Genomic DNA, 22,614 nt, shown 5'->3' with positions numbered 1-22,614 from the left:
TCCATCCAACCTTGTTACGTGTCGAATAAAACATGTCACGCCAGGCCTGATGGAAACAGAACATGTGTTGGTAAATTATCCGAATGTCAACAAAACTAAATACGCTAGACAAGGTGGGATGTTTTTGTGTCGGTAAAATGAATAATGCGAGAAATGTCAGTGGAAACGCTTTTATGCGGAAATATTGATATAATAACCATCATATCCAGGGTCAACTTGGAGTCACGCGATGACATGTTGTGTGGTCCTCCCACTACGACAGTTTATTATGCTACAGATGAAATGAATTATGAAGAACTTCACAGGGTGGTGAAAGTGCACGGGGGTCTTATTCTGGTGACATGATGATCGATGCTCGACTGCCGTTTGACAAATAAAAATATTTTCGCTCTTATCCATAATAATCTCATCATGTAGACTAGATAGTATTTTTTATAGTATATTAGATAGTATTTTTGTTGTCTGTTGGTGTCTTTCCTTTATATACTGAACCAAAATATATAAATGCAATATGCAACAATTTTAAAGGTTTTACTGAGTTACAGTTCATATAAGGAAATCAGGCACTAATCTATGGATTTCACATGACTGGGAATACAGATATGCATCTGTTGGTCACAGATACCTTAAAAAAAAGGTAGGTGCATGGATCAGAAAACCAGTCAGTGTCTGGTGTGGCCACCATTTGCCTCATCCAGCGCGACACATCTCCTTCGCATTGAGTTGATCAGGCTGTTGATTGTGGCCTGTGGAATGTTGTCCCACTCCTTTTCAATGGCTGTGCAACATGTTGCTGGATATTGGTGGGGACTGGAACACGCTATCGTACACGTCGATCCAGAGCATCCCAAACATGCTCAATGGGTGACATGTCTGGTGAGTATGCAGGCCATGAAAGAACTGGAACATTTTCAGCTTCCTGGAATTGTGTACAGATTCTTGCGACATGGGGCCGTGCATTATCATGCTGAAACATGAGGTGATGGCAGCGGATGAATGGCACGACAATGGGCCTCAGAATCCTGTCACAGTATCTCTGTGCATTCAATTTTGCCATCGATAAAATGCAATTGTGTTCGTTGTCCATAGCTTATACCTGTCCTACCATATCCCCACCGCCACCATGGGGCACTCTGTTCACAACGTTGAAATCAGCAAACCGCTCGCCCCCACACGACACCATACACGTGGTCTGCGGTTGTGAGGCCGGTTGGACGTACTGCCAAATTCTCTAAAACGACATTAGAGGCGGCTTATGGTAGAAAAAGGAACATTCAATTCTATGGCAACAGCTATGGTGGACAATCCTGGAGTCAGCATGCCAATTGCATGCTCCCCCAAAACTTCAGATATCTGTGGCATTGTGTTGTGTGACAAAACTGCACATTTTAGAGTGGCCTTTTATTGTCCCCAGAACAAGGTGCACCTGTGTAATGATCATGCTGTTTAATCAGCTTCTTGATATGCCACACCTGTCAGGTGGATGGATTATCTTGGCAAAGGAGAAATACTCACTAACAGGGATATAAACAAATTTGTGCACAACATTTAAGAGAAATAAGCTTTTTTGTGCGTATGTAAAATTTCTGGGATCTTTTATTTCAGCTCATGAAACATGGGACCAACACTTTACTTTACATGTTGCGTTTATATTTTTGTTCAGTGTATAACTGATTTTATGTTGTTCTAGTACAGGGTTCTTCAATTCCAGTCCTGGAGGGCCGAAACACTTCTGTTTTTCATTTCTACCTGGTAGTTAATGGCACTCACCTGGTGTCCCAGGTCTGAATTAGCCCCTGATTAGAAGGAGAGGATGAAAAACAGAGGTGTTTCGGCCCTCCAGGACCGGAATTGAAGAACCCTGTTCTAGTATATAACTGTTCTGTACTTTGTCATGTATTTGTATGTTTTATGTGGACCCCAGGAAGAGTAGCTGCTGCGTGTGCAGTAGCTAATGGAGATCCTAATGAACTAAACTATGCGATAGAAAATGCGATAGAGTTGAAAATGCGATAGAAACACATTCAACGTTCGATTTTTTTTCTCATTTTGTGTGCACTATGTCATCACACACTGATTTTTATCTGCAACAAGTCCATTTGGTGGAAACACACCGCTGGTGGGAAAATGAACATATTTTCTTTCATGCGGATTTTCAAATATTCAGATGAAAATCTGTCGCCAAATTGGATGGAAACCTAGCTATAGTTGTCCGACTATAAGTGATTGCTGCCAACTTCTGCCAACTAATTCTTTCTTTCTCAGATGATCATTTTGAGAATGAAGGGGTATACGGTAATCTGAGGATCACACACAGCTAGTTATCTGTACTGCAGGCAGGCGGCTGGGAATCTCAATCTTCAAACTGTAATGGTATTTATACACTAGATTCCAGCCCTTCTGTATAACTAACTCCGCGAGGACTTGTTGCCTTAGAAACAGACTGTGTTCCAAATGGCACCCTATTTCCTGTAGTGCACTACTTTTGACCGGAGCCCTCATAGGGAATAGGGTGCCATTTCAGACACAGCAGCCTGTACAGAAAGTACTGCTGCCACGTCTACATGGAACCGTGAGACTCAGTTTAACTCAGTGTAATTACGCCAGCTCCTTCCCCCGCTCTCTATGCATTGGGTCTGGGGTTTAAGAATCTGTTCCAGCCAGAATGGAAAATGCCACGTTGCAGAGCAGCTATTTTTCCTCCTCTTGTCTCATCCAGATGTTGTTCTCGCTCCACGCTGGTCTGACTGGGTCTGCACTTGAGGAACAGACATTAGTAATCCACCACAGAGAGGCACCATCCGATATATGTGTGTATCTGCATAGCCCAAAAATTGGATTTGAGATTGATTATTTCTGTCTGATAGTTCCACGTTGCACCAGCGCTGACTGCACCAAGGATAAAGAAGTTGTTGCAGGGGCCAATAGGATTACTCATCTCCACGTTGGCTCTCAATTTGTTCCCTTGAGATTTATGAGAAATTATAATGTTATTTTCTAAAACATGCTAAAATAGTCAAAGATGTCCAAATTTCACATGTTCAAATTGAATATCTTTAAACTATGTTTTAACCTTACAGAAACAGTAACATTAATCAATATCTTATTTAATCTGATATTGAAATTGAGAGTGAAACACACGATAATTTGACAATGGCTGTGTTGTGTATTTTAGCAACTTCTTTCATTAGTTATATTGTTTGGCCTGTGGAGTCACTGTCAAATGTCATCTAGTGGTTGTGTGTATTATGCTGAGGATGGAAACCCATAGGCCTAATTAGTTAGGGGTGAACCACGATGACATGACCCTGGTCTGAACTAACAGTTACGTCACAGTAATTACAGTCATTAGAGCTTCTCTCTGGTTTCACAGCTGCTCCAGACAGCTCGTCAAACAACACGGAAGCTGAAACTAGGAGTGATTTAACGTTTTTCAAACGTTTTCACTGTCAAGTAAAATGTACACATAGTAAAATATCTGCCATTAATACAGTGGGGGAAAAAAAGCATTTAGTCAGCCACCAATTGTGCAAGTTCTCCCACTTAAAAAGATGAGAGAGGCCTGTAATTTTCATCATAGGTACACGTCAACTATGACAGACAAAATTAGAAAAAAAATCCAGAAAATCACATTGTAGGATTTTTAATGAATTTATTAGCAAATTATGGTGGAAAATAAGTATTTGGTTAATAACTAAAGTTTCTCAATACTTTGTTATATACCCTTTGTTGGCAATGACACAGGTCAAACGTTTTCTGTAAGTCTTCACAAGGTTTTCACACACTGTTGCTGGTATTTTGGCCCATTCCTCCATGCAGATCTCCTCTAGAGCAGTGATGTTTTGGGGCTGTCGCTGGGCAACACGGACTTTCAACTCCCTCCAAAGATTTTCTATGGGGTTGAGATCTGGAGACTGGCTAGGCCACTCCAGGACCTTGAAATGCTTCTTACGAAGCCACTCCTTCGTTGCCCGGGCGGTGTGTTTGGGATCATTGTCATGCTGAAAGACCCAGCCACGTTTCATCTTCAATGCCCTTGCTGATGGAAGGAGGTTTTCACTCAAAATCTCACGATACATGGCCCCATTCATTCTTTCCTTTACACGGATCAGTCGTCCTGGTCCCTTTGCAGAAAAACAGCCCCAAAGCATGATGTTTCCACCCCTATGCTTCACAGTAGGTATGGTGTTCTTTGGATGCAACTCAGCATTCTTTGTCCTCCAAACACGACGTGTTGAGTTTTTGCCAAAAAGTTATATTTTGGTTTCATCTGACCATATGACATTCTCCCAATCCTCTTCTGGATCATCCAAATGCACTCTAGCAAACTTCAGACGGGCCTGGACATGTACTGGCTTAAGCAGGGGGACACGTCTGGCACTGCAGGATTTGAGTCCCTGGCGGCGTAGTGTGTTACGGATGGTAGGCTTTGTTACTTTGGTCCCAGCTCTCTGCAGGTCATTCACTAGGTACCCCCATGTGGTTCTGGGATTTTTGCTCACCGTTCTTGTGATCATTTTGACCCCACGGGATGAGATCTTGCGTGGAGCCCCAGATCGAGGGAGATTATCAGTGGTCTTGTATGTCTTCCATTTCCTAATAACTGCTCCCACAGTTGATTTCTTCAAACCAAGCTGCTTACCTATTGCAGATTCAGTCTTCCCAGCCTGGTGCAGGTCTACAATGTTGTTTCTGGTGTCCTTTGACAGCTCTTTGGTCTTGGCCATAGTGGAGTTTGGAGTGTGACTGTTTGAGGTTGTGGACAGGTGTCTTTTATACTGATAACAAGTTCAAACAGGTGCCATTAATACAGGTAACGAGTGGAGGACAGAGGAGCCTCTTAAAGAAGAAGTTACAGGTCTGTGAGAGCCAGAAATCTTGCTTGTTTGTAGGTGACCAAATACTTATTTTCCACCATAATTTGCAAATAAATTCATAAAAAATCCTACAATGTGATTTTCTGGAGAAAAAAAATCTCAATTTGTCTGTCATAGTTGACGTGTACCTATGATGAAAATTACAGGCCTCTCTCATCTTTTTAAGTGGGAGAACTTGCACAATTGGTGGCTGACTAAATACTTTTTTCCCCCACTGTATCTGCCATATACTGTAAGGAATAGCTTTGTCTCTAGAGAGATTCTGCAAGCTAACGTTCCTACAACAATTCATGACTAAACATGTAGGCCCTGACTTGTATACATTAAAACATTATATAACACTGCAAATACTATTTTAAAAAAGACAGCTGCCCATATACGCCTGCGTTTAGGCTATACGTTTTCCATTGCTATGCTAAAATGTCACAAAATTGGAGTCACTTCTGAAATGCATGCAGATAATCCTCCCAGTCTCTAAACAATGTGCAAACCCCCCCAACTACAAAGCAAAGTAGGCCCCCTGCAGAACACATAAACCTAGTGAGTGCCTGCTGTCTGAAGGGGAGCATAGAGTTAAATGTAGGAGCTGTCTGTCAGACGTCCCACCCCCCTGAGGAATGGAGGGGGTTACGGGGTCTGCCTGAGCCCGCCCACTGCAGATGTCTTCTGTGTGAACTTGTGTAGCAGTTACAAAGTCCCAGGCCCCTGTGACAGCTGACTTCTCTTTTTGGCTTTTCTGCTTGTTGCTGTTCTGAAGGTAAGACTGAGCATCCCTCCTCAATGACTTGCTGTGATTTAGCCAGTAAGGACTTCTCAACTAATGTGGCTATTGGAAACGTTGTGAAATGTTTTTGAGTTGCCTGTGATACTTGAACTATGTGAGGTTTTTCAGAGTGTTTACCTGAACAACAGTGATTGGAGGCTTTCCTGTGGTGGTAAAAAAAAAAATTAAAGAGTAGTAATATTCAAGTCATGCTGGAAATTCATAGTTTTTGCTTGACCACACCTTGAAAGTTAAAATATATCGTGTGAGAGAGAAATGACAAAAGATGATCTATTATATTTGAATGGTGCAAAACTTCACTTTTTTTGTGCAAAACTTGGACTCTATTGTCAATAGAATATTTAGTTCACTAGAATATAGAAAAGTTATTGTCAAACTATTTCTGTACTTTTATAATTCATGGAAAAGCTGTGAAAAGTAAACAGACAGCAGCGGAACTAGTTTTGGCATTCTCTTTTGGAACAGCACAATGTTCCACTAGTATTGTTGCCACATAGTCACTTGGAGGAGTGAGAGAGGAGGAGTGGTGTAGGGGGATGGGGCTCAAACAAAGCCTGAGAGAGATAGAGGGACAAACACCACTGTAAATACAACCCATATTTATCTTTATTTATTTTCCCTTTTGTACTTTAACTATTTGCACATCGTTACAACACTGTATTTAGACATAATATGATATTTGAAATGTCTCTATTCCTTTGAAACTTTTGTGAGTGTAATGTTTACTGTTCATTTTTGATTGTTTATTTCACTTTTGTTTATTATCTATTTCACTTGCTTTGGCAATGTTTCCCATAATGCCCATAAAGCCCTTTGAATTTAATTGAGACACAGAGAGACAGAGAGAGAGAGAGAGAGAGAGAGAGAGACAGAGAGGAGCTATCTCAACACATATCCCTCCCTCCCTCCACTCCCAATTACTTCCATCAAAAGGAATTCACATTACCATGGCAATCCCCACCAGCTGTTTAGGGGCTTTGTGAGATCTTGCAGATGTCTGTCTGATGGACTCAGAGTTTGACAAACTCACACAGAAAGTCTGCAACTTTTAACACAAATAAACACTTTTGAAACAAAGAAAAGTGATAACCATTTATTCTCAATTACCTTTTTGTACAAGGATATAACTCTATTAGGATATTAGTCAATGTTTTACTATTTTTTCTTCATGTACTGAATTTGTCAGCATTTCAGGAAAAGCACATTTCACCCGTTAAGAAATCAAAGCTGGCTTACAGGATCTATCTCTCTTTTTCAGTCAGTGAACTGAGTGAAGTATTCAGGTCTGAGTTAAAGACTAAAGAATGACAAACTGTTTACGGAATGGAATGTTTTTTTTTCTTCACATATCCTTGCCTTTTGGTGAATTTAAACACTTTCTTTAACTCTCTTTCACTTAGTATGAGAGGAGGTCGCATTTCCCAAAATACAAATAGTTGTTCGGTTCGAATGTGCTGAAGGGTAGCTACTGTTGTGCAGAGTTGAAAGTTTAAACTGGGTGAAGAAAGAAAGAAAGGACTGTGGACATTTTGGATTGGCTGCATGGCAACCCTAAGAAAGCTCTAATCCCGGACAGGAAGGAAGCTATTGTTCTCATGCCATCTCTTCACCAGCAGTCTGACGTGGACATGGCGAAAACATTTACTCTGAGTCCGCATAAAAAAAAAAAAACCCAGCGGAATTAAACATAAGAGTGTTAAGCTAGACTAGGAACGCCAGATCTCACTCCTTCACTTCGTCAACCACTGAGCAAATGTACAAAATTACAAGGGGGATGGAAACAAGGGGGATGGGTGAGGGAGAGAGGGAGGGAGAGAGACTCGGAGGAGGAGAGTGGGGAGAGGTTTCCATTTACAGTTCCGAAAAGGTGGAAGGAAGCAGGAGCGTATTGTCTAGCAACACTCCTCTGGCTCCGTGCCAGTACAGCTAGAGAGATGATGGCCTGAAGGCCTGTATCCAGTGATACAGACTGGCTAGCCCACTGTAGATGACAAAAGAGCTTTTGTGTTACATAGTAAATGGCTAACATACTGTATACCACACCAGGCCAGACTTTAGAGTGAAATGTGTTTGATTCACATATTAAAGAAACATTATTTAGAGCAAACTCCATACTAAATACGAACTCAAACACCTGATAGGCACAGATTTTGTAATAGTTACAGCTTGTGGTAAATTGTTAAATTATGTAACTAGAGGATTAGGAAACTGATAGCAGTTTTTTATGTGAGACAGGCGTGTGTATGGGGCCAATAGGCGAACTGAGAGGATTAAGTCCAGAAAGAATGACAGAGAAAGGGTTTAAGTTATAGGACTCAGGAATTCCATTCAGATATGTATCTTAGTCACATGTTTCAACCCACTGCTTTAAGGTTAACCCCCTGAGAAAGACAGAAAGAATGACAGAGAAAGGGTTTAAGTTATAGGACTCAGGAATTCCCTTCAGATATGTATCTTAGTCACGTTTCAACCCACTGCTTTAAGGTTAACCCCCTGAGAAAGACAGAAAGAAGGAAAGAGGTGATGGGGGGATGGGGATGATTTAAAAGGGTCAGGTGACTAAGTCTTAACTTTTCTCCCCCTCATCTTTGTGTAGCTTAGAGGTTCCATAAGTTAGGAACGGCCCATGGGGTGTCAATAAAAAACTTTTTCAAAGCATATTTTGTTTGCCCCCGCTGAGTATTTTTCTCGGGTGGAGCACTTCGATTTGTTGTCAAATGTGTCATTTCAAGCATACTAGAAGATGAATTACATGTACATAGCTTGCTATTCAAAGAACAACAACATCAAGATAGGGATATACAGTGGGGGAAAAAAGTATTTAGTCAGCCACCAATTGTGCAAGTTCTCCCACTTAAAAAGATGAGAGAGGCCTGTAATTTTCATCATAGGTACACGTCAACTATGACAGACAAAATGAGAAAAAAAATTCCAGAAAATCACATTGTAGGATTTTTAATGAATTTATTTGCAAATTATGGTGGAAAATAAGTATTTGGTCAATAACAAAAGTTTCTCAATACTTTGTTATATACCCTTTGTTGGCAATGACACAGGTCAAACGTTTTCTGTAAGTCTTCACAAGGTTTTCACACACTGTTGCTGGTATTTTGGCCCATTCCTCCATGCAGATCTCCTCTAGAGCAGTGATGTTTTGGGGCTGTCGCTGGGCAACACGGACTTTCAACTCCCTCCAAAGATTCTCTATGGGGTTGAGATCTGGAGACTGGCTAGGCCACTCCAGGACCTTGAAATGCTTCTTACGAAGCCACTCCTTCGTTGCCCGGGCGGTGTGTTTGGGATCATTGTCATGCTGAAAGACCCAGCCACGTTTCATCTTCAATGCCCTTGCTGATGGAAGGAGGTTTTCACTCAAAATCTCACGATACATGGCCCCATTCATTCTTTCCTTTACACAGATCAGTCGTCCTGGTCCCTTTGCAGAAAAACAGCCCCAAAGCATGATGTTTCCACCCCCATGCTTCACAGTAGGTATGGTGTTCTTTGGATGCAACTCAGCATTCTTTGTCCTCCAAACACGATGAGTTGAGTTTTTACCAAAAAGTTCTATTTTGGTTTCATCTGACCATATGACATTCTCCCAATCCTCTTCTGGATCATCCAAATGCACTCTAGCAAACTTCAGACGGGCCTGGACATGTACTGGCTTAAGCAGGGGGACACGTCTGGCACTGCAGGATTTGAGTCCCTGGCAGCGTAGTGTGTTACTGATGGTAGGCTTTGTTACTTTGGTCCCAGCTCTCTGCAGGTCATTCACTAGGTCCCCCCGTGTGGTTCTGGGATTTTTGCTCACCGTTCTTGTGATCATTTTGACCCCACGGGGTGAGATCTTGCGTGGAGCCCCAGATCGAGGGAGATTATCAGTGGTCTTGTATGTCTTCCATTTCCTAATAATTGCTCCCACAGTTGATTTCTTCAAACCAAGCTGCTTACCTATTGCAGATTCAGTCTTCCCAGCCTGGTGCAGGTCTACAATTTTGTTTCTGGTGTCCTTTGACAGCTCTTTGGTCTTGGCCATAGTGGAGTTTGGAGTGTGACTGTTTGAGGTTGTGGACAGGTGTCTTTTATACTGATAACAAGTTCAAACAGGTGCCATTAATACAGGTAACGAGTGGAGGACAGAGGAGCCTCTTAAAGAAGAAGTTACAGGTCTGTGAGAGCCAGAAATCTTGCTTGTTTGTAGGTGACCAAATACTTATTTTCCACCATAATTTGCAAATAAATTCATAAAAATCCTACAATGAGATTTTCTGGATTTTTTTCCCCTCAATTAGTCTGTCATAGTTGACGTGTACCTATGATGAAAATTACAGGCCTCTCTCATCTTTTTAAGTGGGAGAACTTGCACAATTGGTGGCTGACTAAATACTTTTTTCCCCCACTGTACATTGTGAACATACCTATTCCGAAGATTCTGGAAAAGGTTCTCAACATTTTACATGTTGTGAGGATTGCAGTAAAGGTTCTGGAAAAGGTTCTCAACATTTGACATATTGTGAGGATTGCTGCAAAGGTTCTAGAAAAGGTTCTCAACATTTGACATATTGTGAGGATTGCAGTAAAGGTTCTGGAAAAGGTTCTCAAGATTTGACATGTTGTAAGGATTGCAGAAAAGGTTATTGAATGGAATGGACAGGTGTTTTCTGTGAAAGGTTCCATACCACCTGTTACCTGTACGGCATCATGTGTCTCATTGGGCCTAGTTGTCCAGAGAAATACCACTCATGCAGAAAATATTTTGTTAATATATTTCTCAAGACTAACACCGTATGACTAGATTTATTTATTGAATCTATTTCTTCGATTTTTTATATCTTATTTCTAAATAAGTACATGAGTTCAAAAGTGCATTGAGTCTTTGAGAGGGACTTTTCCAGTGTTTTTCGAAATGTACATTTACTGCCGGTAAACGTTTGTCTATTTACCATGCTGAGGTCCTCCTCTGACTGACAGGACACAGAGGCTAGCCCCTAGTCCCCCTATAGCCGCCAGGCTTCTTTTTCAAGACATTTAACCACCGGTTATATCACCCTGGAGAAGCAGAAAGAATTCCCTAATCCTGCAGCCTTTAAAGCCTCTTTGAAAACCATTGAGATCTGCCAGTTTTCTGCTTCTTAGTTTAGTTCATGCCCCAACCCAACAAACCTCCAAATTAAATACCTGCTGAAAAAGGGCCACTTTATACCGCGGTTTCCTCTACCTCTACCCTGTTTGATTATGAGCACCGCTTTCCAAATAAAATAGTATGTTTTGCTGTTACGTCAGTCATCCTTCCACTGAACTGATTGACTTCCACATCATTTAAGAAAACAAGACTAAGTGTGAATATGTTAAAATATCATTAGATAGGAAGTTTGGGAACACAGTAGCCCTCCAAGCTAAATATGGACATTTCTTGGAGATGGTACCAGTGTTTTTGTTTTCACTGTAGGTTCTCACATCACTAGCTTCCTCTCAGACACTACCTAGCTATATGTTTGTTAGAGGTGGTTGTCCAAGTTCTCAGTGAAAAAAAACAGCTTTTTTCTTTTTCAAAGCAGAGAGAACTTTCCTTGTGCACAGTATTTGGAGACGTCATCGTCTGCAACGTCTGCCAGAGTCACTTTATTTTTCCACACCAGAGTCCCAGACCGAGCAGGGGCACACATACACCACATGGCCAAAAGTATGTGGACACATGCTCGTTGAACATTCTATATGCTTCCGATTATGGTTATCTTGTCTGTTTTTGCGTGACTTCTACATCAAGTTGCTGTTGTTCAAATCCCCCTACTAAATGGTAAATTATCATAATGCATCCATCTTACAGTGTTTGAAATGAGTAAACTAGGTTGTGGGTAGGAAATGAGAATAAAGCAGAGCGAGAGCGAGAGAGAGAGAGAGAGAGAGAGAGAGAGACACGTACCTGTGTCTGTGCGTACCTGTGTCTGTGCGTACCTGTGTGTGCGCGTGCCTGCATGCGTGGGTGCATATGTGCGTGTGCGTGCATTTGTCTAGTCCCAGGTGTAATGGGATTAGACAGGAAGGGAAGCATATAGAACAGGTGTAATGGGACTAGACAGGAAGGGAAGCATATAGAGGAGGTGTAATGGGACTAGACAGGAAGGGAAGCATATAGAGGAGGTGTAATGGGACTAGACAGGAAGGGAAGCATATAGAGGAGGTGTAATGGGACTAGACAGGAAGGGAAGCATATAGAGGAGGTGTAATGGGACTAGACAGGAAGGGAAGCATATAGAGGAGGTGTAATGGGATTAGACAGGAAGGGAAGCATATAGAGGAGGTGTAATGGGACTAGACAGGAAGGGAAGCATATAGAACAGGTGTAATGGGACTAGACAGGAAGGGAAGCATATAGAGGAGGTGTAATGGGACTAGACAGGAAGGGAAGCATATAGAGGAGGTGTAATGGGACTAGACAGGAAGGGAAGCATATAGAGGAGGTGTAATGGGACTAGACAGGAAGGGAAGCATATAGAGGAGGTGTAATGGGACTAGACAGGAAGGGAAGCATATAGAGGAGGTGTAATGGGACTAGACAGGAAGGGAAGCATATAGAGGAGGTGTAATGGGACTAGACAGGAAGGGAAGCATATAGAGGAGGTGTAATGGGACTAGACAGGAAGGGAAGCATATAGAGGAGGTGTAATGGGACTAGACAGGAAGGGAAGCATATAGAACAGAAGGTAATGGAATGAGGCAGGGGCCATGTACGAAGCCCCAGGCCTGGGAAAAATGTCCTGCTGCTCTTTAATACCATAGACAGCAGCTAAGCTGCTAAGCTGACTTATGGAATTGTTTTAAGATGGTCATACTATGGATCATTTAGCTATTTGATTTGGAATTGTAGGTATAAAAAATATATATATATAAAAAAATTATTTGATAAAATATAGAATTTGGCCTTTACTACTACAGCCTAGAGAACCGCATTGAATAAAACATTCATAAGAAACAAGGTTTTGAAGTGTCTGTCCTAAATCTAGGAGATATATAGGCTCAAAACTACCTTCATACTTCCATTAGTTTTTTAAAACCGGTACTGGTTACCTTCAGAAGAATACTGTGACACTTGTGGGGGTCGTAGAGCAAAATGGAGAACACCATGGTGAGAATCTCCCCTTTCCACCGTGGGTTCCCATTAGTTTTGTAGGTCAAACTGTTCGGATGCTGCAGACGTTTACGCGAGAAGACCAATTTTTGGGGACGTCTCGTGGTCTGACAAACACCGCTGTAGCTCAGCCACCTTTCACCGCGGATGAGGAAGTGTGACGCTGGTGGACGTGGTGGATTGAGACGCATCCAATTCAAAGATATCTCTAGCTTAAACTGATGGAATTTGATGGGGAGTGTTTTGTTATGTAACTTAGATTGACGCACCGGTGCATCAATCGACTCTAGGGGGTTTTAACAGAGCAAATGAAATGTAACCATACTTTATAAGTCATACTGTATATCATCAATGATACTATTTAGGCCTTTATAGCATTATGGAAGTCATCAACAGCTATTGTTTCATTTCAACCCAGGGTTCCACTAAAAATAGACGATACGTATAGGCCTAGGGTTTAAAGCTTTGGTTGATTTCATATTAATCTTAAAGTTAATCATTCATATGCTGGATTCACATCTCCATCTCAAGCAAAAATAGGACTAAATCAAATCAAACTTTATTTAAAGTGCATTTAAAGTTTGATTTGATTTGATTTAGTCCTGTTCTTTAACTTAGATTTTGTTTTATGGAGACATGAATCCAACATGTCCATTATTAATTTGTAAACTGGATGTTGAATTGTGTTTGGTTGTCAACGCAACCAAATATGAACATTTGAAAGAGATGCGTCTTCTGCTTGGATAGTTCCATCTGTGCCACTGATTTAATCTGGCTTTAATTCCAGTTTTTCTACAAATGAATAATTGATATGTTGGATTCACTTCTCCATCTCAACCAAAACCATTAGTCTGTGTGATGAACGGGGACTGAGCTAGAGCGGTGGATCAAGGGGCCTGGGGCCGGGACATTTTACAAAAACATCTGTAGAGTCCGAATAGTTTGAGCTACAAACTATTAAAAGCTATCTATGAAAAGCTGAGACTCCCACGAACGCGCACGTGTAACATGACACTCACAAGCTACACAAGAGTGGTTAGAAGGTAAGGGGTTCTTCTACATAGAGGACCAGAGGAAGCCCCAGGACATAGTGTCTATAATACTGAGTCGTTAGAAGGTAAAGGGTTCTTCTACATAGAAGATCAGAGGAAGCCCCAGGACATACTGTAGTGTCTATGATACTGTAATACGTTCATATAGTTGCTGTCACAAAACTCCACACAGTTGTCACTGACAGGTTGGATATTAATTTCCCACTGAGCAAACAATTTATTTACTTACGGCATTCACATAAATTCATTTTTTATCAGGTTTTTGATTTGGCAGACCTTTGTCAATAGAACTCATGAAAGCAACTGTTTATGACTAATTATTTTGTGTTCTACTTGTAGCCCTGGTTGTCCTGAAAATAAAATGGTAAAACACTTCACAGTGAGGCTAAATATATTTTCTGGACATGCAGATAAATGAAAAGCCGATTTTAGCTGGGATCTCGGACTGATGGGGTTAACAAATTAAATGTTGGATTCACGTCTCCAACTAAAACCAAAAATAAAAGTTAAAGAAACTGATTAAAGCCAGTAGTTCAGATGAAACTATCCAGGCATTATATAGCTTGTTGATATTTGGTTGGGTTGTCAACCAAACACAATTCAATATGACTATAGTTAAGGCTATCTCACAAACTAATGTATTTATTCAACCTCAAAATGAGTAACACATCCATGGCCACATTCTGAGGTTAGTGTAACTATAAATGTTTTCTTACGTAATCATAGAAAGCGGTGCATTGCTCAAGATAGTGTGCAAAGGTTTCAGGTCTGTGGAGATCTTCACAGTTGCTATAATAATCTGCGCAGAATCTCGAACAGCATTGATCATGTACTTTTAATGTACTGTTAATGTACTATTAATGTAATCTCAACTGCAACCCAGGTCATTTGGTTGTTCTATTAGATGAAGCACAGTGATAAAACATTAAGTTGTTGTATAAATACAAAATATCTGATATTGAAAGCGCAGTGATAAAAATCCAACATAGTTTTTTCCATTGTAATTGTTGAAAGCATTGTGATAACACGTTGGGAATTGAACACATTTCCGGCTGTCTTTTTGAGTATGTGAAAATAGGTTGGAATCTCATTGATCAATATCTATCTTTTTGAGTGGGTGAGTAAAAGTTGAAACATCTCAACCAAATATGAACCCACATTTCTAAAGATGGCGTGGTGTGCCCAGTGGGATGCCTGTCCATAAAGAAGGTGGATTGTGATCATAGACTAAAAGTCTATACAAGTAGAGCTCAAATGTAATACTGTAGGCTACTAGCACTAGAATACATGCAAAATGACTTCTCTTACTATCTGTTAACTGGGTGGAAATACAAAGTCGAACAGGAGACTGAATTCAGCTCCGGGTGATTGAATTGAAGAGAGTCATTTGAGCTAACCACAAAGAATGTGAACATAGCTTTCTCCCTATAATCAGACAGGACAGTGAGCGGTTTGTCTGGAACCAAACGCTACCCATGAGCCTTTGTGATTCTTGGAGTAGCATCTTGTATTGTCCCTGCTTGACTTGTTTGACCACGCCTGAGTAAATGTCTGGACTGAGTCTGGCCCATACACTTTATGCACTTTGTATATAGTAATACAGTACATAGTTCTGCTCTAGACAGACGGTAAACTGGAAAGGAATATGACCTCAACTGCAACTCATTATAAACCAAAGTCAGTTGAATTGAATGTGTTAATGTGTATTAAATGTTCATCTTTGTGCCTCTCTAGACTGAATGATGAAGGTGTGGGTCATCTTCCTACTGTGCCTAGCTGGCCAGGCTTTCACCGCTTCCATTGTAAGTGTCCCTTTGTTGTGTGTGTGTGTGTGTGTGTGTGTGTGTGTGTGTGTGTGTGTGTGAGAGTGTGAGTGTGTGTATGCCTGCCTGGTGTGTGCGTGCGTGCCTGTGTGTGTGTGTGTGTGTGTGAGTGTGTGTGTGTGTGTGTGTGTGTGTGTGTGTGTGTGTGTGTGTGTGTGTGTGTGTGTGTGTGTGTGTGTGTGTGTGTGTGTGTGTGTGTGTGTGTGTGTGTGTGTGTGTGTGTGCCTGCCTGGTGTGTGTTCACTTGTATTGACACTGAAAAAACATGGTAAGCAATCATAATAACACCATGGTCACCATTTCAGGAGGAGCCCATCGTTGATGATGTTGTTGAGGAGGTAAGGTCATTGACTTGTTTACAGAATTGTTTACAGGTGGGCTTAGTGGAAAAACAACATCACACATCTTGAACATACCCACTGGGCACACACTGGTTGAATCAACGTTGTTTCCACATCATTTCAATAAAATGTTGTTGAACCGACGTTGAATTGACATCTGTGCCTAGTGGGTAGAGATACTTTCACAGGTGTGAGCGAATTAGGAATATTGTAGTATAGGAATCAAAACACAGCCAGATGAAAAACATTGACACTAGATTTATTCTTTACTCTCTCCGTGTCACTTTTGACAAGTTAACAAAGTTAACAGTACAACTTTGATTGAAATAATTTATTCTCAACCATTTTGTGGCACAGGATTTTCCCCTTGAATGTTGACCATTTCCTGTAATGTAGCTTGAGAGAGAGAGAGAGGAGAGAGATTGAGAGAGAGAGAGAGAGAGGGAGAGAGGGAGAGAGAGAGAGAGAGAGAGAGAGAGGAGAGAGAGAGAGAGAGAGAGGGAGAGAGAGAGAGGGAGGGGAGAGAGAGAGAGAGAGAGAGAGAGAGAGAGAGAGAGAGAGAGAGAGAGAGAGAGAGAAAGAGAGAGAGAGACAGAGAGAGAGAGAGAGAGAGAGAGAGAGAGAGGAGAGAGAGAGAGAGAGAGAGAGAGAGAGAGAGAGCAGAATCCCACAGGTTATAAATACAGCGGACAGGAAACCATGACGTTTTAATGGCTTCACCACATGTGGCTCAGGCTCTATCCATCCCATCCAGCTGCAGGCTACTTGTTGTTTTTAGACGTCTGCTAGTCCTCTCTCTGGACCTGTCTGAAGTAGAGACGTCTGCTAGTCCTCTCTCTGGACCTGTCTGAAGTACAGACGTCTGCTAGTCCTCTCTCTGGACCTGTCTGAAGTAGAGACGTCTGCTAGTCCTCTCTCTGGACCTGTCTGAAGTACAGACGTCTGCTAGTCCTCTCTCTGGACCTGTCTGAAGTACAGACGTCTGCTAGTCCTCTCTCTGGACCTGTCTGAAGTACAGACGTCTGCTAGTCCTCTCTCTGGACCTGTCTGAAGTACAGACGTCTGCTAGTCCTCTCTCTGGACCTGTCTGAAGTACAGACGTCTGCTAGTCCTCTCTCTGGACCTGTCTGAAGTACAGACGTCTGCTAGTCCTCTCTCTGAACCTGTCTGAAGTACAGACGTCTGCTAGTCCTCTCTCTAGACCTGTCTGAAGTAGAGACGTCTGCTAGTCCTCTCTCTGGACCTGTCTGAAGTAGAGATGTCTGCTACACTTTATTCTGCAGTGCCCCTTGATAACTGAAGAGATTTAGCTACAGCTTCATTTTCTGGTAATAAAGTTGTGCTACCAAATTATCAGCAGTGCCCATAGCTTATGTAGAATACTGTTATCTTTGACATGGTATATTTTCACTTTAAATGTGTTGAATCAAACTGTTGAAGTACTATATCTCTAGTGAAGGCTCCATGTTGTGATTGGTTTGTTTCAGGCACAGCCAGAGGTGGGGGCCAACCCAGTGCAGGTAGAGACTGGAGACTTTGATGAGGCCATCGATGTGGAGGAGGAGGATGTCACCGCTGAGAGTGAGTGATAGCCATTGTAATCACTAATCACTACTGTCGCACGACAGACACTGTGAGAAAATAATACCTAATCACCAATTCCTTCTGTGAAGGAAAGCTTATTTAAAGTCCTAGTTTACCACATATTACAATGATAATTGGGAACATTCACCAAGCTAACAGTCTGCATGGCTACAGTAAATTATAGCTATTATTGTAAAGTTAAAACACACAATAGCTAGTACAGGGTTCCCCAACTGGCGGCCCGCAGGACAAATTTGGCCCACGGGGGATTTTATTATTCCCGAAGTTATCTGAACAAAGAAGAAGAAAAAAGGTTTTATAGTTGTATTATTTTATTTATAAACAAAGACTGTAAAAATAAATCAGCTCCAAGTGATTTTAACTTTGGAAATCTGTTCCCAGTATTCCCACGCATAATACAGAGACACGTGATCTTATGCAAATGTAAGCAAGGTTTAAGAAACATTTTTAGTCAAATATTATATCTGTTTGGGCTTCTTGTGATGAATTTGCAGTCTACAAATTATTTGTAATTACGTTCCGTCCCCCTGACCATCCACTCAAGAAAAAAATCGGAATCTAGTTGATGATCCCTGGGCTAGTATATATTTTAGGCTGCTTAGGTTTAGTAGAGGTGTGACAACATAAATCAAATGAAGCTGTATGTTGGTGCTCCTTTGCAGTGGGCCGTGTTGTGAGATGTTGGCTAGATGGTAGAGAGAGAGGGGGGAACACGTTAGAAATGACAGAGTACTTCTGTCTCAAAAGAGAGACCTATCATTATGTGTTCCACCCAATGGTTCCACCAAGCTTCTTGGAAACTGAAAATAAACCCTTCTCCTAATTGGCAGGGGCACCGCCACACTCCTTCTCTGCTAACTACCACCAGGAATATCTGTCTATCTGTTTAATAACTTAGCAGGAAATTCAAGGGCAAAAGAACACTTCCGATATGTTCCATTTTTTATGTTCCAGAATGTTTGAACATTTTTTGTTGATTCCTTTGTAGACCCCTGCTTGAACCACCACTGCAAGAAGGGAAAGGTGTGTGAGGTGGATGAGGAGAACACCCCTATGTGTGTCTGCCAGGACCCCACTACCTGCCCCGCTGCCCTTGGAGAGTTTGAGCATGTGAGTTATCATCATAGAAATCATATTCTACTCTGTTCAGACCGACATCCAGTAGGTCTAGATATGTCTCATATATAACGCACTTCCTAATAGAACCTTGACCTGTACAATAATGCTACTACTGATATGCATCATTGGCTCATTCTTGAAATACTGTAATTTCTGACTATATCTGATTCATGAATGTAATCTGTGTATCCCAGGTTTGCGCCACCGACAACACAACCTACGACTCTTCCTGCCACTTCTTTGCCCACAAGTGCAGTCTGGAGGGGACCAAGAAGGGCCACAAGCTGCACCTAGACTACATCGGACCATGCAAATGTGAGCTACGCTTTATAGTTACAAACATTCATGGATTTAATTTTATTAAATTCATTGCAATTCAATGTATTAACCCGCCCAGGTTGAGAACGTTTTAATACAACCATTCAATTCAGTGCAATCATTTTCACCTTTTTGAGAATCCCCCTTAAATTTCCTCTGAGAGTCCATTCCCAGTGTGATTGGTTATGCTGTCTTGGAGCTGAAAGCTTCTCCACAGAGAATGATTCATGGGCTGAACTAGAGGGGACCTTGCCTTAAGGACCACAACACGGGGCAGGCTGTAACATGCTCACTGCATTGCTGCCCTTCTCAAACTACCGCTGAATCTGCAGCTGAATGTCTGTCATTAAACAGAACCAAGCCCATGCATCTCTCTCTGCTGGTGATGAGTACCTTAGGACTGAAGGGCACAGATGGAGATCATGTTGTTGCATGTCGTGGCACCCCCAACAAAAAAAAAAACTAGTGGCCTCTAAATGTCAGGTACAGTATTTAACCAAGGGATAAAACAAAAGGTACAAAATCATTGCCTTAGGGACCGTGCACATCAACTACACATTTCAATGGACACAAATGTCACATTTTGTGTGAGTTGTGGGTTTTATGTTCTATGACAAAAGGCTGGACCATGATGGTTTGAGAAATGGAATTGTAGATTTTGACTTGAATGTCCTACTTGCAAAACAACTTTTTGACCAAGACTTACTTGACTTAATTAAATGAAACCCTTTGGCTCCTTGGGGACCATAGGTCATTGAACAAACCTTCTCCAGCTGTTCCTGGGTCTTCCCCGTTTCCTTTTCTCTCTGACCATACCTAATGTTTCTTCCTGTGTGTCTCTCCAGTCATTGAGCCATGTGTGGACAGAATAGCTCTAACATATACCTCATTCTTCTTCCTGTTTATTTTTCCAGTCATCGAGACCTGCATTGATGCTGAGCTGAATGAGTTCCCCCTGCGTATGAGGGACTGGCTGAAGAACGTTCTGGTCACCCTGTACGAGCGCGATGAGGAGAATAACCTCCTGACCGAGAAGCAGAAGCTCAGAGTAAGTCCACTTAGCCATTTCTATATGCACAGCACAGAACCCATTTACTGCACTATGTTTGCCTACTGAGGAAGGGTCAAAATCATTATTAAACACAGCACAGAACCAATTCATTTTGCTTGCGTTCATTTACCGAACTCTGCGGATGGGTCGAAATAATTAATAAACCAAATATGATTATAGGATTTGATGTTCTGCTCTCACTATGATGCCGACTCCTTTTATGCATCGAATCCCACTGGGAATTATTTATCAGTTTGTTCAATTCAAAAGATTATTAGACAAACTAATGTTTGCAAAAATGTTACTTGCCTTGCAGGTGAGGAAGATTTATGAGAATGAGAAGAGACTTCAGGCTGGAGAGCACTCCCTGGACCTGCTGGCCCACGACTTTGAGAAGAACTACAACATGTACATCTTCCCCGTCCACTGGCAGTTCGGTCAGCTGGACCAGCACCCCGTCGATGGGTAGGTAGAGGAGAAGAAGAGTTTGTCTTCTGCTTCAGCTGGATTGTATCAACATCACACAAATACAGGCTTGCTTGGGCTATACCTTTGACTCAACTCTGTGCCAGCCAGGACATCAATACTGAAACTGAAAATGTCTCAGAAAGGATATTAGCAGCATGCCTGAATGTATTGTTTTATAAGCAAAAAAGCAACTGACAGTGCTACATTGGGGCTGTTCATACTTCACAATACTGACTTTTAAATGCCGAAGGATCATATGGGTAACATGTTTCTCTATGATGTTTTCTAGGGTCTAAAACTACAGCTTACAAAGCCTTTATAAATCCTTTATAAGGCCTGCATAGATGCTTCATAACAGGTTTTCTGTGGCGTTGTAGGTTCCTGTCCCACACAGAGCTGGCCCCCCTGCGCGCTCCTCTCATCCCCATGGAGCACTGCACCACTCGCTTCTTCGAGCAGTGCGACGCCGACAATGACAAGTACATCGCCCTGGAGGAGTGGGCCAACTGCTTTAGCATCAAGGAGCGTGAGTAGTTTTAACACCTCATTCACAGTTTACACTCAAAGAAACTAGGAGGACCGAGGCACTCTGTTACAATGCCTTTATTGGTTTGTGTCTGAAATGGCACCCTATTCCCTACATAGTGCACTACTTTTGACTAGAGCCCTATGGGTTATATAGGGCACAGGGTGCCATTTCAGAGCCAGCCACGTCTTCCCGTCCTTCTATTTTACGGTCTGGTTTTGATTTTTAAAATGGTTCATAGCAGGCCATTTCATTATTGCTTGTTAATGGAGGGCTTGTTTTGATTTTGAAATGGTTCATAGCAGGCCATTTCATTATTGCTTGTTAATGGAGGGCTTGTTTTGATTTTGAAATGGTTCATAGCAGGCCATTTCATTATTGCTTGTTAATGGAGGGCTTGTTTTGATTTTGAAATGGTTCATAGCAGGCCATTTCATTATTGCTTGTTAATGGAGGGCTTGTTTTGATTTTGAAATGGTTCATAGCAGGCCATTTCATTATTGCTTGTTAATGGAGGGCTTGTTTTTTTTTTTTTTCTGTTTTCAGAGGATGTCGACAAGGACCTTGTCATCTAAGCTCATCAGCTGACCCACAGTACGAAAACTAGTCTCAATTGGGACGAGGTGCTAAGCTGATCCCTAATTTAAAGAAACACAGTAACGGTGCTAATTGCAATGAATTAACGACCTACCTATACCACTACAATTGATGAAAAATGAGACGTGCACAGTCTGAACTAACAATCACGAAACGTGGTCATGATGCAACTTCAATTTTTTTCTCGTTTGTGCAAAGAAATAATCCTTTCTAACCAGATAGATGAAAATAAGTAACAGAAAGAGACTTGTGACGGAGGGACGGAGATGTAAATGTATGACTCTGTATGTTGAATGGGTTGTGATAATGGTTGTTGTTCACAACATTGATATTGTTTTCACTTGATTTTGATTTAATTTAATAACATCGATTTGAAAATTCTTTGGAGGAGACAAATTTGTAAAATCAAAAATAAAGTTTCTAAATAAATGCTCCTTTCATTTTGCTTTGTAAACATTTTTAGTTGTTTTGCACTCTTTGGTGGTGGACTCTTTCATTTTTTCATCTTCATTGTTTTGCTTGACTTTTGACTACTGTTTTAAATTAAGGCCTGACTATCCACAGGTTTGTTTTCTTACATAGATTCTGTCACACAACAAGGGCATAAGTGTACAGAAAAATTATTGAGACAATAAAAGGAAATATTGTTTAAACTCTATGAGAAAAGCATCTCGCAGGTTGAGCGTTTTTCTCACGCCATAGCATGTTTACTGACATCCTTAGGCTCTGTATCACCGTGTGAGCCCAACAGAACTCTTTCCTCAAATAAAAGTTACTGAAATGTCCAACACTGTTGCATGCGTTCATATCTGCATTTCTTCAGAATCCTCACAATGTTGATACATTTCAACTGGAACACATGGAAAACATCTAACAGCGACTAGAACGTTTCATGGGACATTTAATTAGTTGTCTTTACAC

At 41.4% G+C, this 22,614-nt stretch overlaps 1 protein-coding gene across 1 annotated transcript; it reads left to right on the top strand.

The window, feature by feature from the left end:
• The first annotated feature begins 5,527 nt into the window (after nucleotides 1-5,527).
• Nucleotides 5,528-22,478, top strand: LOC121530824 (SPARC). Its single transcript, XM_041836093.1, has 10 exons — nucleotides 5,528-5,634; nucleotides 15,580-15,647; nucleotides 15,974-16,006; nucleotides 17,497-17,590; nucleotides 18,603-18,724; nucleotides 18,928-19,048; nucleotides 19,966-20,099; nucleotides 20,419-20,567; nucleotides 20,948-21,096; nucleotides 21,643-22,478. Exons 2-10 carry the CDS (start codon nucleotides 15,585-15,587, stop codon nucleotides 21,669-21,671), a joined length of 894 nt encoding a protein of 297 aa, XP_041692027.1. The 5' UTR covers nucleotides 5,528-5,634; nucleotides 15,580-15,584; the 3' UTR covers nucleotides 21,672-22,478.
• Nucleotides 22,479-22,614: the final 136 nt, after the last annotated feature.

This window comes from Coregonus clupeaformis, chromosome 2 (genome assembly GCF_020615455.1).
Source record: "Coregonus clupeaformis isolate EN_2021a chromosome 2, ASM2061545v1, whole genome shotgun sequence".
Classification (NCBI taxonomy): domain Eukaryota; kingdom Metazoa; phylum Chordata; class Actinopteri; order Salmoniformes; family Salmonidae; genus Coregonus; species Coregonus clupeaformis.
This window is presented reverse-complemented; position numbering and strand designations above follow the sequence as displayed.